At 39.9% G+C, this 19,182-nt stretch overlaps 2 protein-coding genes across 5 annotated transcripts; both read right to left on the bottom strand.

Annotated features, from left to right (window-relative positions):
• Positions 1 to 98: 98 nt before the first annotated feature.
• On the bottom strand, positions 99 to 10,900 carry kcnn1b (potassium intermediate/small conductance calcium-activated channel, subfamily N, member 1b). 4 transcript variants are annotated; one of them, XM_061780007.1, is made up of 10 exons: positions 9,935 to 10,900; positions 7,718 to 8,828; positions 5,802 to 6,221; positions 5,621 to 5,716; positions 4,371 to 4,789; positions 4,132 to 4,273; positions 3,171 to 3,281; positions 2,969 to 3,096; positions 2,733 to 2,802; positions 99 to 1,932 (listed from the first exon to the last, which is right to left on the bottom strand). In XM_061780007.1, the coding sequence occupies exons 2-10, from the start codon at positions 8,819 to 8,821 to the stop codon at positions 1,648 to 1,650; spliced, it is 2,775 nt and encodes a 924-aa protein (XP_061635991.1). In that variant the 5' UTR covers positions 8,822 to 8,828; positions 9,935 to 10,900; the 3' UTR covers positions 99 to 1,647. The 4 variants fall into 4 exon arrangements, 2 of the variants coding, with proteins under 2 accessions (XP_061635991.1, XP_061635992.1); XR_009789450.1 differs by having other exon boundaries at positions 1,874 to 1,932; positions 2,937 to 3,096; XR_009789451.1 differs by lacking the exon at positions 99 to 1,932 and having other exon boundaries at positions 2,743 to 2,802; positions 2,969 to 3,281.
• Positions 10,901 to 11,034: 134 nt separating this feature from the next.
• Positions 11,035 to 18,524, bottom strand: ccdc124 (coiled-coil domain containing 124). Its single transcript, XM_061780009.1, has 5 exons — positions 18,397 to 18,524; positions 17,775 to 17,952; positions 17,466 to 17,655; positions 17,268 to 17,373; positions 11,035 to 12,179 (listed from the first exon to the last, which is right to left on the bottom strand). Exons 2-5 carry the CDS (start codon positions 17,931 to 17,933, stop codon positions 11,975 to 11,977), a joined length of 660 nt encoding a protein of 219 aa, XP_061635993.1. The 5' UTR covers positions 17,934 to 17,952; positions 18,397 to 18,524; the 3' UTR covers positions 11,035 to 11,974.
• Between the last annotated feature and the right edge of the window lie 658 nt (positions 18,525 to 19,182).

Below are 19,182 nucleotides of genomic sequence, written 5' to 3'. Positions count from 1 at the left end.
TACTTTGGATAAGTACTCAAACATATTACAAAATGATAACTGTTTTGAGATGACAGGAATAAATGTTCACCATTTGAAACAACTTTAGACAGCAAAAAGTTAAAATACAAGGTTACTAACTAAAACTTAGTACACTTTATTCAAGTTTCATCTTTCATTTTACATAATAAAATATTGCAGTTGTAAATACAGACAATGATGACTAAAAAAAAAAAGCTAGAAAGCTGAATAAAATGGTTTACCTAACTTTTGGAATGCTTGTGAATATTCTCATTCATCCAGGTCATTTTATTCTTAGGACATTGAATCGATCGCAACTGGATTGTTCCGGTTGTCTAGAAGACGTTTTGCCTCATCCGACCGAGTAGGCAACATCAGTTCATGCAACAAGGCTTAGTTAGGACAGACTAGCCTGAGCCTAACTTTTGGAATCTTTTCTATTGGAAGATCTTCCATCCATTTTCTACACCGCTTGTCGTCATAGGGTCGCGGACGAGCTGAAGCTTATCCAAGCTGACTGGGCAAGTGGCACGATACACTGTTGACTGGTTGCCAGCCAATCACAGGGCACATATTGACAAACAAGCACACCCACATTCACTTTTATGAGCAATTTCGAGTATCCAATATCCCTAATAACTTGCATGTTTTTGAAATACGGGAGGAAGCCGGAGTAGCCGTAGCAAACCCATGCAAGCATGGGGAGAACATGCACGCCAATGAAGGAGGCCCTGAGCTGGGATTCGAGCTCAAGACCTCTTGACTTTAAGACACCCAGACGGCACTGGCTCCTTTTGCACTAGCAACACTAACATAGCTGGAATACCAAGTGAAAAACCACACAAGCACAGGGAGAGCTTGCAAACACCACAGAAGAAGCTCAGAGCTGAGATTCAGACCCCTGAACCTCAGAACTGAGAGGCAGACGTGCTAACCAATCAGCTAAGTGAAAATGATTACTTTGGAGCACAGCAATCTGCTTTGAGGTGCCCGATTGTAGTGCATTAAGGCAATTTACCCATCAAAATGGATAAGCACAATGTTTCTGAAGCCATCACTGTAGTAAGTATTTGAATACAGTACAGTGCTCAGCATAATTGAGTACACTACAATATTTGTAAGAAAACCTTGAATTTACATTCAGAATCCATATTTTCTGTGGCAGACTACACTATAAAATACTCCCACAAATGTGGACCATTGATTGCAAGTGAGATTTGTCAATCTTGACACACAAAACAACAAATGTTCCTAACAAATTAAATTAATATTGCAAAAACTACCCCTATTTTAGATAACAAAATCCTAGGTGAGTCTTATGATCATCAAATTATGAAAATTATTCTTTTGTTCACTGAAAAATGTATAAGAAGATTACTTTTCAAAGGAGTTATATTCATTTATGTTAAGGACTGCATGTATGCAGGGTAATGGATGTACAAATTTCTCATCTTGGGCTTCTGGTAAAAAAGGAATAAATGCACATTTAAATAACCTTTTGTCAATTTACAGGTTCTGGATTTAGGATGATTGGGAAACTTGAAGGTATAACTGGAACTCAAAAGAGGTCAAAATGCGTATCCTGTTGTAAAGTTCTCTGAATTAAGTAGTCCTTCTGCATGTTTTAGTTCCAAAGGGTAAGGTCAATTAGCCGTATGGCGTCTGTGATGAGGTGGGGCCTTGACAGAGCGGTCTGGCGGGAACAGAGCAGCACTCAGAGCTCAGGGAGGACGACAGGAAATGGACATGGCAGGCCAAGTCATCTAGAAAATCTTTTTGTATCTTTGTTATTGCTTGCGAGAGCATGTCAGGCAGCGAGTGCACGTTGAGAAGCATCAAGTCCAGTTTGTCCTCAAGGGCCAAAATCCTCTTGTCCAGCTCCTCACTTCGATGCTGCAGGTCCGACACCAGATCATACATCATGTTCTGAGTCTGGAAAGCATGGAAAATATGTGGCAACTTAACCCTTTACTGGCCAAGAAGCCACACTGGAAAACTTACAGCAGCTTTAAAGGGGACATATTATGGAAAAATGACTTTTTATTGTTTGTATACAAACACATCAGTTAAACTGCCAGAGGTGTCTTAGTGCTAGCCCCATTCATTTGCAGTCAGTGGGCAGATGTGTGAAACACTACATCAAAGTCAAAATGTAAGTGGAGTAGCACTGAGGTTTATTGGATGCACAGATTAACATTAGCTAACAGCAATAGCTTCTGATAATAAGCGGCACTTACTTGATTGCTTGGTGAAGTTGTCCACGCCGTGGGGGTGTGGGCGCATTTGTGTTTGGCGATGTGTCTGCTGCCACATACTGTACACAGGTCCGTACAGTAATCGACACAGTGTAATTCAGTGGCTGGCTACGCAAGGGAAAATAGAATCTATGCTATCTTTGTCAGTTTGCCGTCACTTGTTTAGATTCATGGGGGTAGCTAATTGCAATCAGCCCTAGCCGTCATGGTAACCAAATCCGTACTCGTGCGGGTTGAGGGCAGGCTCACTTGCATGACTGAGGGCCACCCTCTCAAACACCTTGATTTTAGCAAGACAATAAATAGGATGTGTGTAGTGTGATGTCATGCTTTATCCTCGAGGTATTTGGACCAAAGTATGTTGCAGATAAGACACCTGGGCACTGTTTTAAACTGTAAAAATTTTTTTAAAAAACATAGTATGTTCCCTTTAAATGTTTGAAGAAAGTAAAATAGTTATATTTTTGGTGTGAGTACCTTTGCAAGGTCAGCAATGGTGTTGGCCTGGTCAGTTAGTTTCCTTTGTTCCATTTTAACTTTTCGCAGTCTTCAACAGGAAAAATAACATGCATATATTTTATTCTACTTGAATTAATGTTATATATAGTGTAAAGACTTGTAAACATACAATTTCATGAATTAGTTTGGCATACACACGCACACACATTACTTGGACCTAACCTTAGAATCAATGATGTAACAAGTTTACCCACTGGTGGATAGCTTGCAGGAATTTACGCTGATGGTGGCGGACTGTTGTGCGATCAACTTTCTTCACCAGCTTGGTGTGTTTGTAAATCAGCCATGTCTCTCTCAACACATTGGCTGCTGTGTTTTTAACCTAAGGGTAAAACATGACTTGAATTTGTTGTTTTTAAGATATTCATAGGTGATTTTTGATAAAATACAGCAGACCTTTTTATAGAGCTGAGTATCCATCATGAAGTTATGTACGTGCTTCTCAGCTCTGGTGAGTTCTGACTTCCTTGCAACCACAGCGACCACCAAAGCTGTACAGCCTGCTCCCTGAGGACAGGAGCAGTGGGTAATTACACTATGACTCACTGTAGAGATGGCCATGCAAATATAGTTCCTCAGTTCATTGTGGGGAAAATAAATGATCTAATAATTGTATTTCATCCCTGCGATTGGCTGGCGACCAGGTCAGTGTGTACCCCGCCTCTCGCTATCCCAAAGATAGCTGGGATAGGCTCCAGCACGCCCGTGACCCTAATGAGGCTAAGCGGTACAGAAAATGAATGAATTGTATTTCATTTGGAATATATTTTATATGATTGAATCAGTCAGAAAGTTCTGAGTTCTATTTCAGTTATTGCTGCCTGGAGTTGTGCCATAGGGGAGGTCTATATTGATGAAGTTCAACTTCCCATAGCTGCTGTCTTTTGGTTTTTCTTTAGAGCAGAAAATTAGACTACCATAAAATGTGGTCGATTGAGCAGACCAGTATATAAGCCACACCCACTACATTTAAAAAAATAAAATAAAATTCCCCCACATATTAGCATAGCACGGGTTTATAAGTAGCATTTACTATACACCAGGGGTTACCAACCTTTCTGAAACTGACACCAACTTCTTGATGCGAAGGGCTACCAGTTTGATGCACACTACTGAAAATAGCAAAATTGCTAAAAATATTTTGAGGAAAATCAACTCATAATCATGCCATAGCTTGTCTCCACGAATGCTATGGTTTGTTCATATGCACAAAAGTGAGTTACACTGATGCAGGTGAGGTATGATTTATACAAAAAAAAAAAAAAAGCAACAAAAACAGTTAGATCCATCTCACTTGTTTAAGTGGTATTTTTTGGGAATGTTGGGAATTCTATTGAATGATCGTCATGAATATTACCATGATTCCTGTTAAGAGGCACACTCCTTTTCCACAGTAAGTGTGAGGCACCATGTCACCATAGCCAATGGACAGAAAGGTAATGGAGATCAGCCACATTGCTCCTAGAAAGGTGCTGGTCACCTCCTGTGCATCGTGATACCTTTCGGAAAATAACACCTTATAAGTACAGCACTGAATATAGTACTATGTACAATGTGTAAGGAAGTAAGTTGGAAATAGTGGTTCATTGATGATACCTCTCACATATGCGCACAGTCCATGCTGCGATGATCCAACAGGATACGCTGAACACCAGTAGAACAGTACCAGGGCAGATGGTCATCAGAGTCTTCATGACAAAACGAGTGTCAAAGCTGATCTTGTTGAGTGCCCCGATGCTACGAGACGAAGCGTCTGTGAAGAGTTTGCTGTGGAGTAGCATGACCCGGCCAATCAGGTAGAGGCGCAGAAACATGGGCACGGACAGGATGATGTCGACATCCGCATCCGCTACCAATGCAGTGTAGTTGAAGGCCAGTCGAGCGGTCCAGCTAAACACATATTGGCCCGGGATGGGATGGATGGCACACACGAGGAGCTCCAACATAATGAAGAGAACTCGCTCAAAGGTCATGGCGATCCTCCAGTCATCTGCACCATTGTCCACCATGAAGAGCTGAAGAAAAGAAGTGACACTTTTACTAATGTACTTATGTCTCCCAGGTCCCAAAGTAGCAGTAAGTAATTTATGCTGCACTGTAAAAACCTTGGTGAGTTTGGGTCGGGGGGGGGGGGGTGTTAAGTTGTTTTACTGCATAATATACTTTTTAGCGTTTTAACACAATCATTTGGGATTCAATGTAAAAATGCTATTACAACTGCAATAGGATTTTAGCTTTTAAGATTCTTTTTTTTTAAATTATTTTACACATTTATTGGCCACTTGGTGCTCAGTACAATTCATATGGCACAATTGCCTTAATGACCAATGAAAAAACACCCACTTGGGTTTTTGGAACAGTAGTTCAGACAGAATTACTCCAAAACAGCACTGCAGCAATTAAGTTAATCCATATATAGTATACCTTAATTTGACAATTGAATTCTGACTGATAAATTTAAAATAATGTCCACATTACATTGAAAGAGAGAAAAACAGCACCATTTTGCGGCACACTGCATCTAATGAAAAGTTGTCATAGTAACTTTTTAGATGTGGTTTGCTAGATCCAGCCATTCATTTTCTATAATGCTGGTCCTCAGGTGAACTGGAGCCTATCCCAGCTGACTTTGCACTAGAGGCAGGGTACAATATATATATATATATATATATATATATATATATATATATATATATATATAATTAGAAGATATGTCCACTTGTGTGTCTTTGAAAAAACAACAACCACGAGTCACTTCTCAAATCAAAAGGAATTAGCTGCAGTTAACTAATAAAATTGTATGCAGATAAACTAAGAATATACAGTATGTATGTGCATCTACTTACCTGGATTTCCCTTGCATGATACATGAGAATAAGACCAAGTAAAATAGCAGTAGAAACGCTGATAAGGCCTTTTAGTACATATGAATATATGGACTCCTGTAAAAAGAGGACAAATACATTCACACAATGAGTGTAGTTTACACTAAATGTTACATAGATTACTTTTTTTCCCCCAAAATACCTTGCTGTAAAATCCTCTCGACAACTCAGTCTCAATCACCATGACAACAATGCCAAACATCCCACAGACTAAAGCATAGTCACTCAGCTGTTTACGCTTCCCAAAAAGAGCTCTGCGCTGACCCAGTCGGAAGCTGATGTCCTTTTTGTGCGGTACGCTACCTTCCTCCCTGGTGGTGGTGTCACAATAGGCCTTACTTGAATCCTCTCTGATAACTTTGGAGAAGGCATCCTCCAGGAGAGTGCTGTGAAGAAGCTGCTGGCTTGACTGGAGTTCTGTCAAACTGGATCTCATCGTGTCATGGCTGGCCAGTGATCCCACAGCATCACCGTTGCCAAGGACACCACTTCCTGTGACTTTGGAGGGAGCAGCATGTTTTGGAGGAGAGAGTTTGGATCCACTGAGATGCTGAGCATTTATCTGCAAAAGAAAGGACAGTTTATATATATATATATATATATATATATATATATACACACACACACACACACACACACACACAGTGTGTGTGTCGAGAGAGAGAGAGCGAGAGACCCTCTCCAACACAACCAGTTCCATTTTTGGTTCGATGGTTAGCATCACACTTTTCCATCACTCGTACCCAACTCATCCAGCCAGCGCACACATAAACCTGAATTAACGTATCATGTACCTGTATTTCTAGAGCATTTTTGGTTCAAGTCTTTCAGCTTTTAGGCCATTTGGCTTTAGATTTTCAAAATACCAACCCTACAGAATATTACAATACTTTCTGATGAATATTAATAGACCTATCAACAGCTCTATATTTTTTTATTATGATCCTTAATTTTCCTCTCTGATAGTCTAGAACAGATGGGCAAACCTTTGATCTTAAGGGCCAATTTTCTTTCAAATGGACAGCTAGGCAGGTCGCTCAGTAGATGAGATGAAAACATTTTAATCAAACTAAAACATTTAAAATGATATATTTGAAGTTCTTTATAATTTATTTCTTATAATCTAGTTATGATTAATTAACCAAATATTTAATAAAATACATTGAAACGCTAAATGTAGATCTGAAATTGCTAATATTACTAATATTTTAATTTCATTATTTATGCCCATCCATTCTCTACACCGCTTTTCCTGTTCAGGGTCCCAGAGTGCTGGCGCCTATCCCAGTTAATTTGAGGCGAAAGGCAGACTACAGTTGCAGGGCACACATAACAGGGCACATATAGAGACAGAGTCACTGAGTGGGAATTGAACCTATTCCGCCTGCATCAATGTCAGGTGAATGTACCACTACACCTCATTATTTAACCAATTGATTAGTTAGAGAAATTCATCTTAAAACTTTATTTTAATTTAAGAACGGCTAACCTAATGCAACAAATATTACAGACTTACTCTTGACAATGTAAATGTGGACTAAAGAATGGAGCTGGCTAAAGCATTACATCTAATTCAGGGGTCACGAACATGGAGCGCGTGGGCACAAGTTAGCCCCAAAGGACCACATGAAGTAGCCTGCGGTCCTGTTCTAAAAATACTCGCTCACCAGTGACGGGACATTGTAATTTCTTAGGAACATCGTAGAAGTGATCATTTAAAAACATATACACTTACAGATATTTACAGAAATATAGTGTGGTACTGTATATTGATATTTATCTGTTTCTTATGCTGTTAAATCATTGTTGATAATTATTGTGAGAAGTCATTAACATGAACAGTGTCATCAGTATGAATATCATTCATTATTAATAACAACAACATATAATTAATGGTAATGTGAGCAAATTTATTTCCGAAGTATGTATCAAACTGCTGGCCCTTCCCTTTAATCAGTACCCAAGTAGCAGCTTCAAAAAGGTTGGTGACCCCTGAACTAGTTAAAAGAACAAGAATATACCGCATTTAGTTTATGCAATTGAATATAAATCGTGTACCTGACTATATCTTGTTCTTGTTGCCTCCCCTACTAGTTCTTGATGGTCAAGTGAGCTATACTGACTGGTGGAAAAGGACTGCACACTGTGGTTAGTGGCTGGTGTAGAGGACCTCTTGATGCGGGCTGTCTTGGTCACATGGTTGGATGAGAGATGGCGACACTTGAGGATGATGGGAGGATCTCTGCGGAGCTTCCAGGTTTCGCCACCGCTGACAGAGTAACGTGCGTGTTGCTTTTCACGATCTTGAAACATTTCTCTCCTGTGGGGCTCGCCACTCACGGCAGACTGAGAATGTTGGATAAGTTTCCCTTTTTTCTCAGGACATTTGTTGTCGTACAGAGGGATGTTGAAATTTGAATTGGTATCTTTGAAATGATTACAAGTTTGTTGTTGTTGTTGTTGTGAAAGAGTCTTTTGTGCTTGTTGGTTGCTGCACTGAGGCCTGAAACCACCATGTGAATGCTTATTTGCAGGTTTCAAGAAGTCCCTTTGGTTTGTTTCGTGTGGAAAAACGTGGCAATCATCAGAAAGTTGGGTGCTTGGAGAGAAAAAGTGTGAGTGAGGTGAGGATGAAAGGCTTATTTTGTGCAAGAGACAACCTTGAAATGAAGTGTGATTTGACTGCGGTTGAAAGCTAGACGCTTCTGAATGCTGCTTCTGTGCATCAGGACAGGAACAAGCACATGTGTCATTGTGGTTGGGATATCCCATACCAGTGGCTGGTCTTTGGGATGAGGATGACGCCGCTCCTTCACCGCTAACTTGGCCACAAAGAAGCATCCAGTCTTGATTCCTTAGCTGTGATATGGTAATGTTTTCAGATTGCAGCTGTGACATCTGAGCAGAAATTTTGGGGGATGGAATGACTCCATTGGAAGTTTCGTGTGGCAGTGAAGGAGCACAACAGAGACTTGTATCCTGTGTCGGTGAAGTTACTTCCATGAGTGTTTCCGAGTATTGTTCGTGTTTCCCCTCAGAATTTTTGGCCTGGTGTGACAGGCCTCTTGAGGTGCAACCATCACGGTCATCATCGCAGAACGCTTGACCTGTTGTGTCGAGGCGCCGGGTTGCATTAGTGGGTTTAACCAGAATCAACCTCATGGTATCTCTGCACAGCCAATACACAATAACAGTTGATATAAAAGAAAGGAACCATGTATTAAATTCTACTTTTAATCCATCACAACATGCAAACACAGTGTTGGTGACATGCTGGATCAATAGCTAGCTTGAGCCAGAAGAACTAAAATAATACCATGGCAAAAGTTTGATTGAAAGATTTTTTTTTTTTCTTTATTGAATCCTCTGGCTTGAAATGACACAAAAAAAGTAGCAAAAGACTGATCTTGTAGAGATACACACGCTCACTATTTTCTTCTACATTTTTATTTAGGCCTGTGTAAGACAAGATTTGGCATCGCACCAATCTAAAGCTTCCTCATAACTTCTAAAAACCTACAACCTTCTAGTTCACAAAAAAATTACAACACTGGATATGCTTGTATTCCAAAAAGTGTACACATAATTTTGTCCATGGAACCTTTGTCCAAATAATTTAAATAAATAATAATAATCTTAAAAATAGTACCTAAGTTGGAATCTTCATCATCCTTAACGCAACCCAAAAAATAAATAATAAAAATAATAATAATAATAAAATAATTTCTGGCAAAGCCACGCTTCACATCAGGCAACAAAATATGAATACACTAAACTCACTGTGACCAAAAATTCTGAACAGGACATTATAATAATTGTGGATATTAAACCTTCCCTTTCAAATTGTTCAACACAATTGCACTGTATGTGCAGTATGGTAGTTAATATTGTGCAAGAACTAGTTGACAAAAACATTTTAACAGTGGTGACATTAACTCCAACACCCGGAGACAAATTCCTTGTGTGTTTTTTGGGCATACTTGGCAAATAAAGATGATTCTGATTATCCATTACAAGTCCACATTTTAAGGAGTATTTCATTCAATTTGCTTGCTCAGCAGAGTGAAACGACCACTCAAAAGCAGTAGACTCCCTCTCTATTTTAATAACATTCTGTATGAATGTTAATACAAAAGAGCAGTGAACTGCAAATAAATTGCACTAAATCAGGTACCTACCTCTGAACAGTTTCACAGATTTTTTTAAAATAAATACCGGTATTGAATCATCAGTACAATCCCCAAAGACCAAACAGGAAAATAAAAAGATCCTTACCGTTGGTGTTATTTTGCTGCAGAGTAGTGGAGGGTTCACGATTGGAAGTGCTCCAGAATCAAAGTGTTAAGAAGAGGTGAGGGAGTGAGTGCTTCCTCCAATGCTCACTTGATCAAGGTACTTTAAAGACAGTCTCCTTTGAAAGTAATGATTAGAATTCAGTGAGAAGAAAATAAAGGGGCAGCTGGCCTGGCAAAGGGTTACCATGCAAATGCATGGGAGTGGGAGGGAATGGCGACGGGTTAAGTAAGATGTAAAGACCAGTGTGCATCTGACTGGACAGACTGTGAAAGTGTCAGATCACAAGTCCAAGCTCAAAGACATCAGGTTTTCCACTGATCGGCAGAACCACCTTGCCTTCAAAGCAAAGTGGCAAATAAAAGATCAGTTACACTCGTCATTGATGCGCCACGACTCAAAGGCCTTTAACGTAGTCTCTTATCTGCCCCGACACAAGCGTCAGGCTGGACAAAAGTGTCCATTATTAAATCAGGTTGTGAATTCATTAGACGGGTGAGACAAAGCCGTTTCACAATGAGCAAATGTTACCACGAAAGCAGTTATTTACACCCTGAGATAAATCCCAAACTACAACTGTAAAGGCACATGAAATGTTTTCATTTTGTTGGGTTGCTTCAGCACTCGCCATGGATCGTTTCACTCAAAAATACTTTCATTCATTTCAGACACCCAAATGATTGCATTACTTTCAAACTAATATAAGTTTCAGTGTTATTATGGTTTAACAACTTTAGATGTCCTTTTTGATAACCAAATTTGAACAATACAAACACTCAAATTCAAAAAATGCTATTCATTGTCAGTCATTTGGCATGAGGCAAAGCTACAAAGCCTGAAAGTCTGCAACCTCAGCAGCTTTGTGTAAATGTTGCAGTGTTGTAAAAACAAAACTCTAGTGTGACAGCAACACTGTAGCTGACCTAATACAAAACCCATTCAGAATGTTGTTTAGTAGAAATATTTTACATTATATATTTCCTTCAATGTTTGAAGGCAAGATGTTTCGCTGCCCGATTACATCTCCCACTTAATGAGCAATCCATTAATTGATTGGTAAATAAACCATTCATACAGCAGAATTAGCTCAGATGTCATTCACTTTAATCTCAGGCCAAATCACAACAACCTAATGGCCATACAGTCTGGTGGAGGAGATGACGGATGCTCAATTGGTGATATTAAAGGGTGAACGACAATAACAGATGACAACTTAAGAACAATTTGCTGGCTAAAACGGAACATAATTTTGTAAATCACGCAGGAACAAGATTACCATTTGTCCTCAACTTTACACTGAATGAAGAGATGATTACCGGATGTTCCACTTTAATAAGTTAGTGTGAAAGCATGTGAAATCCAACCTCTATTAAGTGTGTTAAAACAATGTCATGAGAATGTCATTTCACGTTAGTCTTGCATGATTAACTGAATTCTGCTTGTCGAAGCACCTTCCACCTTTCACACTGCCCATCAAAGTTGACTATTTCTCACCTTTTATACCCAGTGGAGGCATTAAAGTCAACCCGCAAGGTGTCCAGCTTCCTATTTCACATCAGAAGCGTAACAGAGGTGCAACACCGCCTGTGTGAAAGGGGATAGCGGGATGTCGGGACCAGAGAATGACACCAGAGAATCATTTCCCCCGCCCTGCTGCTTGAAAGCAATAGTCTCTGTTCGACAAGCATTTTATACATCACACCAGATCTGGGCACTGACGTCGCTATGCATCTAATTATATGTACGCGGGAAGCTGCATCAATTGTCAGTAATGTTTCGCTTAGGTGAGTTCTGAACGGAAGGCACAGGTGAATAAATACCGGCTCTACCTTTAGGCATCTGACACATCCAAATTATGGAAAGGCAGCATGAAAGGGGGTAAAGTGTGAGGGCGAAAAAAGATGTTCCCGAAAGAAACACTAAATTTTTGAATGAATTAAGTTGATTTTGCACTAAATGTTTCCAAGGTGCATAAGACAGTTTCCAATGGGGGTTAAGCGCTGATACGAAACATCAGTGCCTTCACTTTGAGTTGTACTCTGCAAATTTTTGATTGAGGGGGTTCTCGGGAGACTTCATCCACTCCTTCTTCAGCTGCTGTTTTAGCTGAGACAATCTCATGTTGGGGTTTTCCATCTTCAAGCGTGGCATGTTGGCCTCCTCATAAGAAGTGAAAGCGGCTTTCATCCGCCGCTCCGGGTGACGGTCCAGGTCCTCAGGCGCAATGCTGAAAGACAGGCGTGTTGGCAACATGAAACATGCTTTTACTTCAAGTCTTAAGCGGGGTATACACAGATAACCAGGTCAAATTTGACCCATATTCTCTCCTTATAATCAAAATCAGCAAAGGACTGATTAGCAAATGTCTGTAAAAAAAATATCCTGAAAGATGAAATTTTCGGTGTGGATTGTAATAATAATTTTTGTTCCCCCCCCCAACCGTCGATCGACTCGGAAATATTTGAGACTGACAATCGTAAATGGTAAACCTGTTCAATATTTCCGATTGCATGTGGTCATCACCAAGTTCAGCCGAGCCACGGACTTGTGTGATTGTGACGTGAAACGGAACGATAGCAAATTAAGAAGCGACCTGCCGAACAGAAAAAGAGGAATAACTACAGTGGAACCTCGATAAAACAGATCTTGATATAATGGACATCGGATAAAACAGACCGTCGGGAATGAACAATTTGTCCAAAAATAGTTTTCATTTGTCATTTAAAATGCCGTTGACAAAGTCTGTTAGTTCCAGAATTGGCCTCTGTTGTTTACTGTTGAGGCAGTTCTACACAGCGGTCATCGAATCAGTCCTGTGTTCTTCCATCACAGTCTGGTTTGGTGCTGCTACAAAAAAGGACAAACTCCGACTGCAACGGATAATCAAAACTGCTGGAAAGATTGTCGGTACCCTCCAACCCATCCTTGAGGACTTGGCACGCTGCCAGAACTAAGACAAGAGCATGCAAAATCCTCTTGGACGCTCCACATCCTGGTCACCAGCTCTTCCAGCTCCTTCCCTTAGGTAGGCGCTACCGAACAATGCAAACTAAAACTAACAAACATTCCAACAGCTTCCTCCCTCTTGCCATTAACTTCCTAAACAGTTAAATTACAATTCCCTTGCAACATGCTGCCATTTTTTTTCGTCTTGAGTTTGTTGTCACATTTCTGTCGGGCCAATTATACATTACTCGTGCACTCACTGTAGTAGTCTCGCCACACTGCACTATTTGCATATCTGTTATTGACCAATACTGGCCACTCATGTGCCCGAGTAGCATCTGCACCATTTGCAGAATAGACTGAGTAGTATCTGCAACATTTGCACAATCGACATTGTCCTAGATTATCGCACTACTAGTCACTTTAAACTGCATACATTTCTTGAAGTCTCGGCGCCCTTTGCACAAGGGTCACTGCACCGGACTATTGCTCTAGTCATTGAAACTGCTCTCATTGCTAGAGAACTCTGCATCTTTTTGCACAATTGTCAAAAATAATAATAATAATAATTGTACCGGCATTACCAAATTCCTAGCAACCTTTTATTGCTCAGTGACTGTTTTTCTCAATGTCTTTATGTCTCAAAAGTATTCTCTGTCAATTGAGTGTCTGTTGTCGTACTAGAGCGGCTCCAATTACCGGAGATGAATTCCTTGTGTGTTTTTGACATACTTAGCGAAATAAAGATGATTCTGATTCTGTGGTGCAATACAGGCAGAGAATGGGATTGATGTATTTCCAGGTCACAGATATACAACCCCAATTCCAATTAATTTGGTACATTGCGTTAAACATAAATAAAAAACAGAATACAATGATTTGCAAATCACATTGTGCATGGCTGCAACACATTCCAGAAGAGCTGGGACAGGGTCATGTTTACCACTGTGTTACATCACCTTTTCTTTTAACAACATTTAATAAACGTTTGGGAACTGAGGACACTAATTGTTGAAGCTTTGTAGGTGGAATTCTTTCCCATTCTTGCTTGATGTACAGCTTCAGCTGTTCAACAGTCCGGGATCTCCGTTATCTTATTTTACGCTTTATAATGCGGCACACATTTTCAATGGGAGATAGGTCTGGACTGCAGGCAGGCCAGTCTAGTACCCACACTCTTTTACTACGAAGCCACGCTGTTATAACACGTGCAGAATGTGGTTTGGCATTGTCTTGCTGAAATAAGCAGGCGCGTCCATGAAAAAGACGTTGCTTGGATGGCAGCATATGTTTCTCCAAAACCTGTATGTACATTTCAGCATTAATGGTGCCTTCACAGATGTGTAAGTTACCCATGCCATTACCGCTAACACAGCCCCATACCATCACAGACGCTGGTTTTTGAACTTTGCGTCCATAACGGTCCGGATGATTCTTTTCCTCTTTGGCCCGGAGGACACGACGTCCACAATTTCCAAAAACAATTTGAAATGTGGACTCGTCGGACCACAGAACACTTTTCCACTTTGCATCAGTCCATCTTAGAGGAGCTCGGCCCAGAGAAGCCGGCGGCGTTTCTGGTTGTTGTTGATAAATTGCTCTTGCTTTGCATTGTAGAGTTTCAAGTTGGACCTACGGATGTAGCACCGAACTGTATTTACTAACATTGGTTTTCTGAAGTGTTCCTGAGCCCATGTGGTGATATCCTTTAAACATTGATGTCGGCTTTTGATGCAGTGCCACCTGAGGGATCGAAGGTCACAGGCATTCAATGTTGGTTTTCGGCCTTGCAGCTTACATGCAGTGATTTTTCCAGATTCCCTGAACCTTTTGATGATATTATGGACCGTAGATGATGAAATCCCTAAATTCCTTGCAATTGTACGTTGAGGAACATTGTCCTTAAACTGTTCGACTATTTTCTCACGCACTTGTTCACAAAGAGGTGAACCTCGCCCATCTTTGCTTGTGAATGACTGAGCAATTCAGGGAAGCTCCTTTTATACCCAATTATGGCACCCACCTGTTCCCAATTAGCCTGTTCACCTGTGGGATGTTCCAAACAGGTGTTTGATGAGTATTCCTCAACTTTCTCAGTCGTTTTTGCCACCTGTCCCAGCTTTTTTGGAACGTGTTGCAGCCATAAAATTCTAAGTTAATGATTATTTGCTAAAAACAATCAAGTTTATCAGGTTGAACATTAAATGTCTTGTCTCTGTAGTGTATTCAATTAAATATTGGTTGAACATGATTTACAAATCATTGTATTCTGTTTTTATTTATGTTTAACACAACGTCCCAACTTCATTGAAATTGGGGTTGTACAATATGACTAGGGTTGGGTATCGAGAATCGAGAACAAATTGGAACCGGGACTAACGTTCTGGTTCTCCCCGAATCGTTCTAATTTAAAATTTTCTGTTCCTAGTTTTGATGCCTAGTCCGCCGGCCCCAAATAAGTGGCGAAAACCAACGAAGAAGAACACGCACGAAGACTTGCTTGTGCCCTAAGGCGGCGGCGGCGAACAAAAGTGTGTCTTAACTTTGTTAAAATTAATGACCAGTCGCCTCAGTGCAACACTTGGAATAAGATTATATTGTGCAAAGGAGGTTTTCACGATGTGTAGCGTCTGACGCGCTCCGAGCCTCAGTCTACACTGTGCGGAGCTTCAGTGAAGTCAACTCTCAGTCAATTGAGTGAGTGAAACAATAAAATACGTCTATGCCAACATTGAGACAGCTAACAATGTAAACGGTCGGTTGTACTTTTGCACTGATTGTTTTTAGCGTTTATTTTAGTCTTCAAACCAATATAAGAGCCAGTGACAGAACACAAAAAAATTAACATTTAGCTAAAACTTCACCATAGCAACTTTACATCACAATGAATTGGGACAAAATTCACAAACGTTGTCTCACAGTATCACAAACACTAACCTTGTGCCTCATCTGTGGAAAGGAATAAAAATTTTATACCATTTGGTTCCATGATCCATCCATTAAAAAAAAAAACATCACCAGTGTCGTGTGACATTTCCTTTTGTGCCAAAATGCTGAGTTCTGGTGCTTTTTATTCTCAAGCTCTTCCATTTGGAACTAGGAAGGAAACAAATTTCTCGCAGCTCATGAAAGCGACTTGGCTATGATGAGTAATGTACGTCAACAATGTCACCATGACCAAGCACACCGGCTTGGTAAGTTTGGATAAAATGTGAAACTTTAAAACATTAAAGCTTTTTTTTTTTTTAACATCCATTTACAATAACTTGGTACCGTACTGGGAATTTTAAGCCACGAAAAAAACAACAATTTTGTATTGTACAGTAATATGGGTGCATATGGCCTCAAAAAAAAAAACTTTTTTATAAAAAGCTTACAGAAGTTCCACTGTAGTTGTGTTAAGTGTTTGTACGTGTCTCATTTAAGTCATTCACGAGAATAAAAATGACACAGTGTATAACCACAATCCTATCATCTTATTAGCTAACTATTAGCCCGTTATTTATATTCTTCTTATTATTATTGTCTTCTTCTACTATTACACTTAGTATTTTTCAGCAGTCTTGATTCCTTGTGCCAACGTGCTACATCTCACGTTAGTCTTGGAACTACGCCAGACATCAGGTATGCGGGAAGAGAGACATGATTATCAGTGACGATATTATTGTGTGTGTGCCGTTCATTGTTAAGCCACACACTATAAGAGCAGTAAAAACACACAATGCTAATATTTTTCCACGTTCTGTGTGGGGACTTGTATGTTAAAAATCATTCAGTGGGTACCTGGCTTCAAGTGCGTTCAGGCTAGCACCCTTTGGTCCACTTTTATAAAACTGTAATTTGTTTCCCTGCTGAGTGCTTTTTCTGGGGGAAAGATGAGACTCAAAAATCAAGCAAATCTTGGGGCGTGTTTATGTCTGTCTATTTGTTGGAGGTAGAATAACTGAGTCTCTTTGGAACTGACGGAAGTACGGCATTGTATGTGGGAGATGTGTGGTGTCGTAAGGCACCTATTCTGTTCAGAGATGGTCTTTTCACTTGTCCAGTGGCGATCGATTCAGTGCCGTAAAAATGAAGTCACCAGGATGAATGAGAATATTCACAAGCATACTTCAACAACCTTCCTGTTTATATTCTTGCTCCCGCTACTGACCAATATGACAAGAAAGCAATGTCACATGGTTTGTTGAAAGGCATTTTGGTTTGCTAGGAGTTTTTACTTTGTGAAAATAAACCAAACCGGGGAAAAGAGACAAAATTTTACCATCTCATCAACTGTTATGTGACGGAGAAAGCAAAGTATTGGTATGAAAGAACCCTAAAAGGATGCTGCCATTAATATTTCTGTGTGTATCAAAACAACTGTTACCTGAGCACAGCAATGGCCTCTTCTACTGTTCTAGCTTCCACTGTTCCGTCCTCCTTAATAATTCTATTTACGTTTTCCTCCAGTGGAATCTCCAGATGGCTCTTGTCTGTGACATGGGATTTGTCATTTCAATATGTAAGGTTGAGGAAGATTGAATAGTTTGATCCCAAAAAATGTCTTTCCATGAACACGTATTACCTTTTGGCTTGATGTGCTGAGGTTGTGGGACATTTTGCATAACCTCCTCTATCTGGGCTCGAGTCACCTTTCCACCGCTTCCACCCTCTTTTTGGGCTTTGCCTTTTATTCTGGCATTCTCCTCATCCAGGAGTCTCTGGGATTCCTTTTTCCTCTCCAATAGCTCCACCCTCTTCTTCTCCTTATCATCCTACAAAGGCCGAAAATAGTTTCAGACTTTCACATCTTCTGATTTTTGCAGAACAGTTGAACACAAGCCATGAAATGTGGATAGAATGTTTTACACATCAGATTAGGATCAGTATCTACCTTTCTCTGCTCTTTTTTGAGTACATGTTTGTCAGTTTCCTGCCACAGGGCATCATCCTCTTCCTGCTTCTTGCGCGCATCTGCCACTGCCTGAGCCTCAGCCTTGCGGGCTCTGGCTGTAGCCGCCTTGGAGTTCTCACCCTGGAACTTCTTCGGCATCCCAGCAGCCGTTGTTCAGCTGGCATGAAATGAGACACCACCATGATCAAAAAAAAATGTATTTATTAAAAAAAAAAAAAAAACATCGATTGTAAATTGAGCAATTATAGCGTACATTTGTTTATATATTTCGTCATGTAATATAATTTCCTATATTTTGAAGTTGTTCAACGTTAGTAATAGTAACCGGTTAAAATGAGAAAAAGGTCATGGGAAGTCCCTCTTTAGATTATGATAAAACAACTACGGACTGTTTTTCTCAAATTATAGCCCAGCAAAAAGACAGACAGACTTATTGATATGATTTAAAATCATACAAAGGGCAGCAGTTCTGTTTATCAGTGTATATAGATATAAAGCTAGTGCTAGCGGATGTTAGCTGAATTAACCTGTCAAACGTGTTTATTAACTTGTCACTCTCCGTTCGAATGAATATAATGTAAGAAGAACTATTGCATCATACCAATATCAGACGAAATTCAGGTCGTAACTAGACGACAGCAATATGCTTTTTCGAAGACATCAGCCACCTCCTCTCGACGCACACTGATGACGTACTGGATACAACTGGTCCTACTTTTTTAACGTCAGTTCTCGTCACCGAAAATATAAATAACGATATCTATGCCAGTCACTAAATAATTTTATTGTTTTTAGTTCGCATGAAACTGTAAATTATTTCTCCGAAAATATTTTCTAGAATGTAAAGGCAATCGCAAAGCCTCATGCTTAACTAACTGGAAGAACGCCTTTAATTTTCATTGCATCTGATAAGAAAGGTTTATTCGTATGTTAATAACGTATTTTAATTATTTATAAGGCTAGACCAAATGTTGTGTTTACTTCTTGTGTTTGGTTTGTAGTAGACATGAGTACTGCAGCCATCTGACAAAGAACAGAAAGAGTGGGGGGCGTCATCACAACAGCAAAATGCAGCAACAAACCTAACCTGTGGTCATTACTATGACGGCGACTGTGCAAGACTTAGTGGACAATTTCAGGTCAATAATGCGAGTACATTAATGTTTGACTTGGCAACAAACACGGCGACGTCTATGTCAAAGAAAATACGTCACAAAGACTTTTTGATGTACGATGATCACACACTAATATTAAACCTCATGTCCCTCAGACCTTTCCCACTGAAAACAACAAATCAAGGTTTGTTTCTGTCTTATGTAGATAAAATATTATTGTAAAGGTATTCATGGAGGGCTATAGCTTATAAATACATCACAGTTTATCATAG

This window comes from Phyllopteryx taeniolatus, chromosome 7 (genome assembly GCF_024500385.1).
Source record: "Phyllopteryx taeniolatus isolate TA_2022b chromosome 7, UOR_Ptae_1.2, whole genome shotgun sequence".
In the NCBI taxonomy this organism is placed as follows: domain Eukaryota; kingdom Metazoa; phylum Chordata; class Actinopteri; order Syngnathiformes; family Syngnathidae; genus Phyllopteryx; species Phyllopteryx taeniolatus.
The sequence above is the reverse complement of the archived record's forward strand: the minus strand, read 5'-3'. Positions and strand labels throughout refer to the sequence as shown.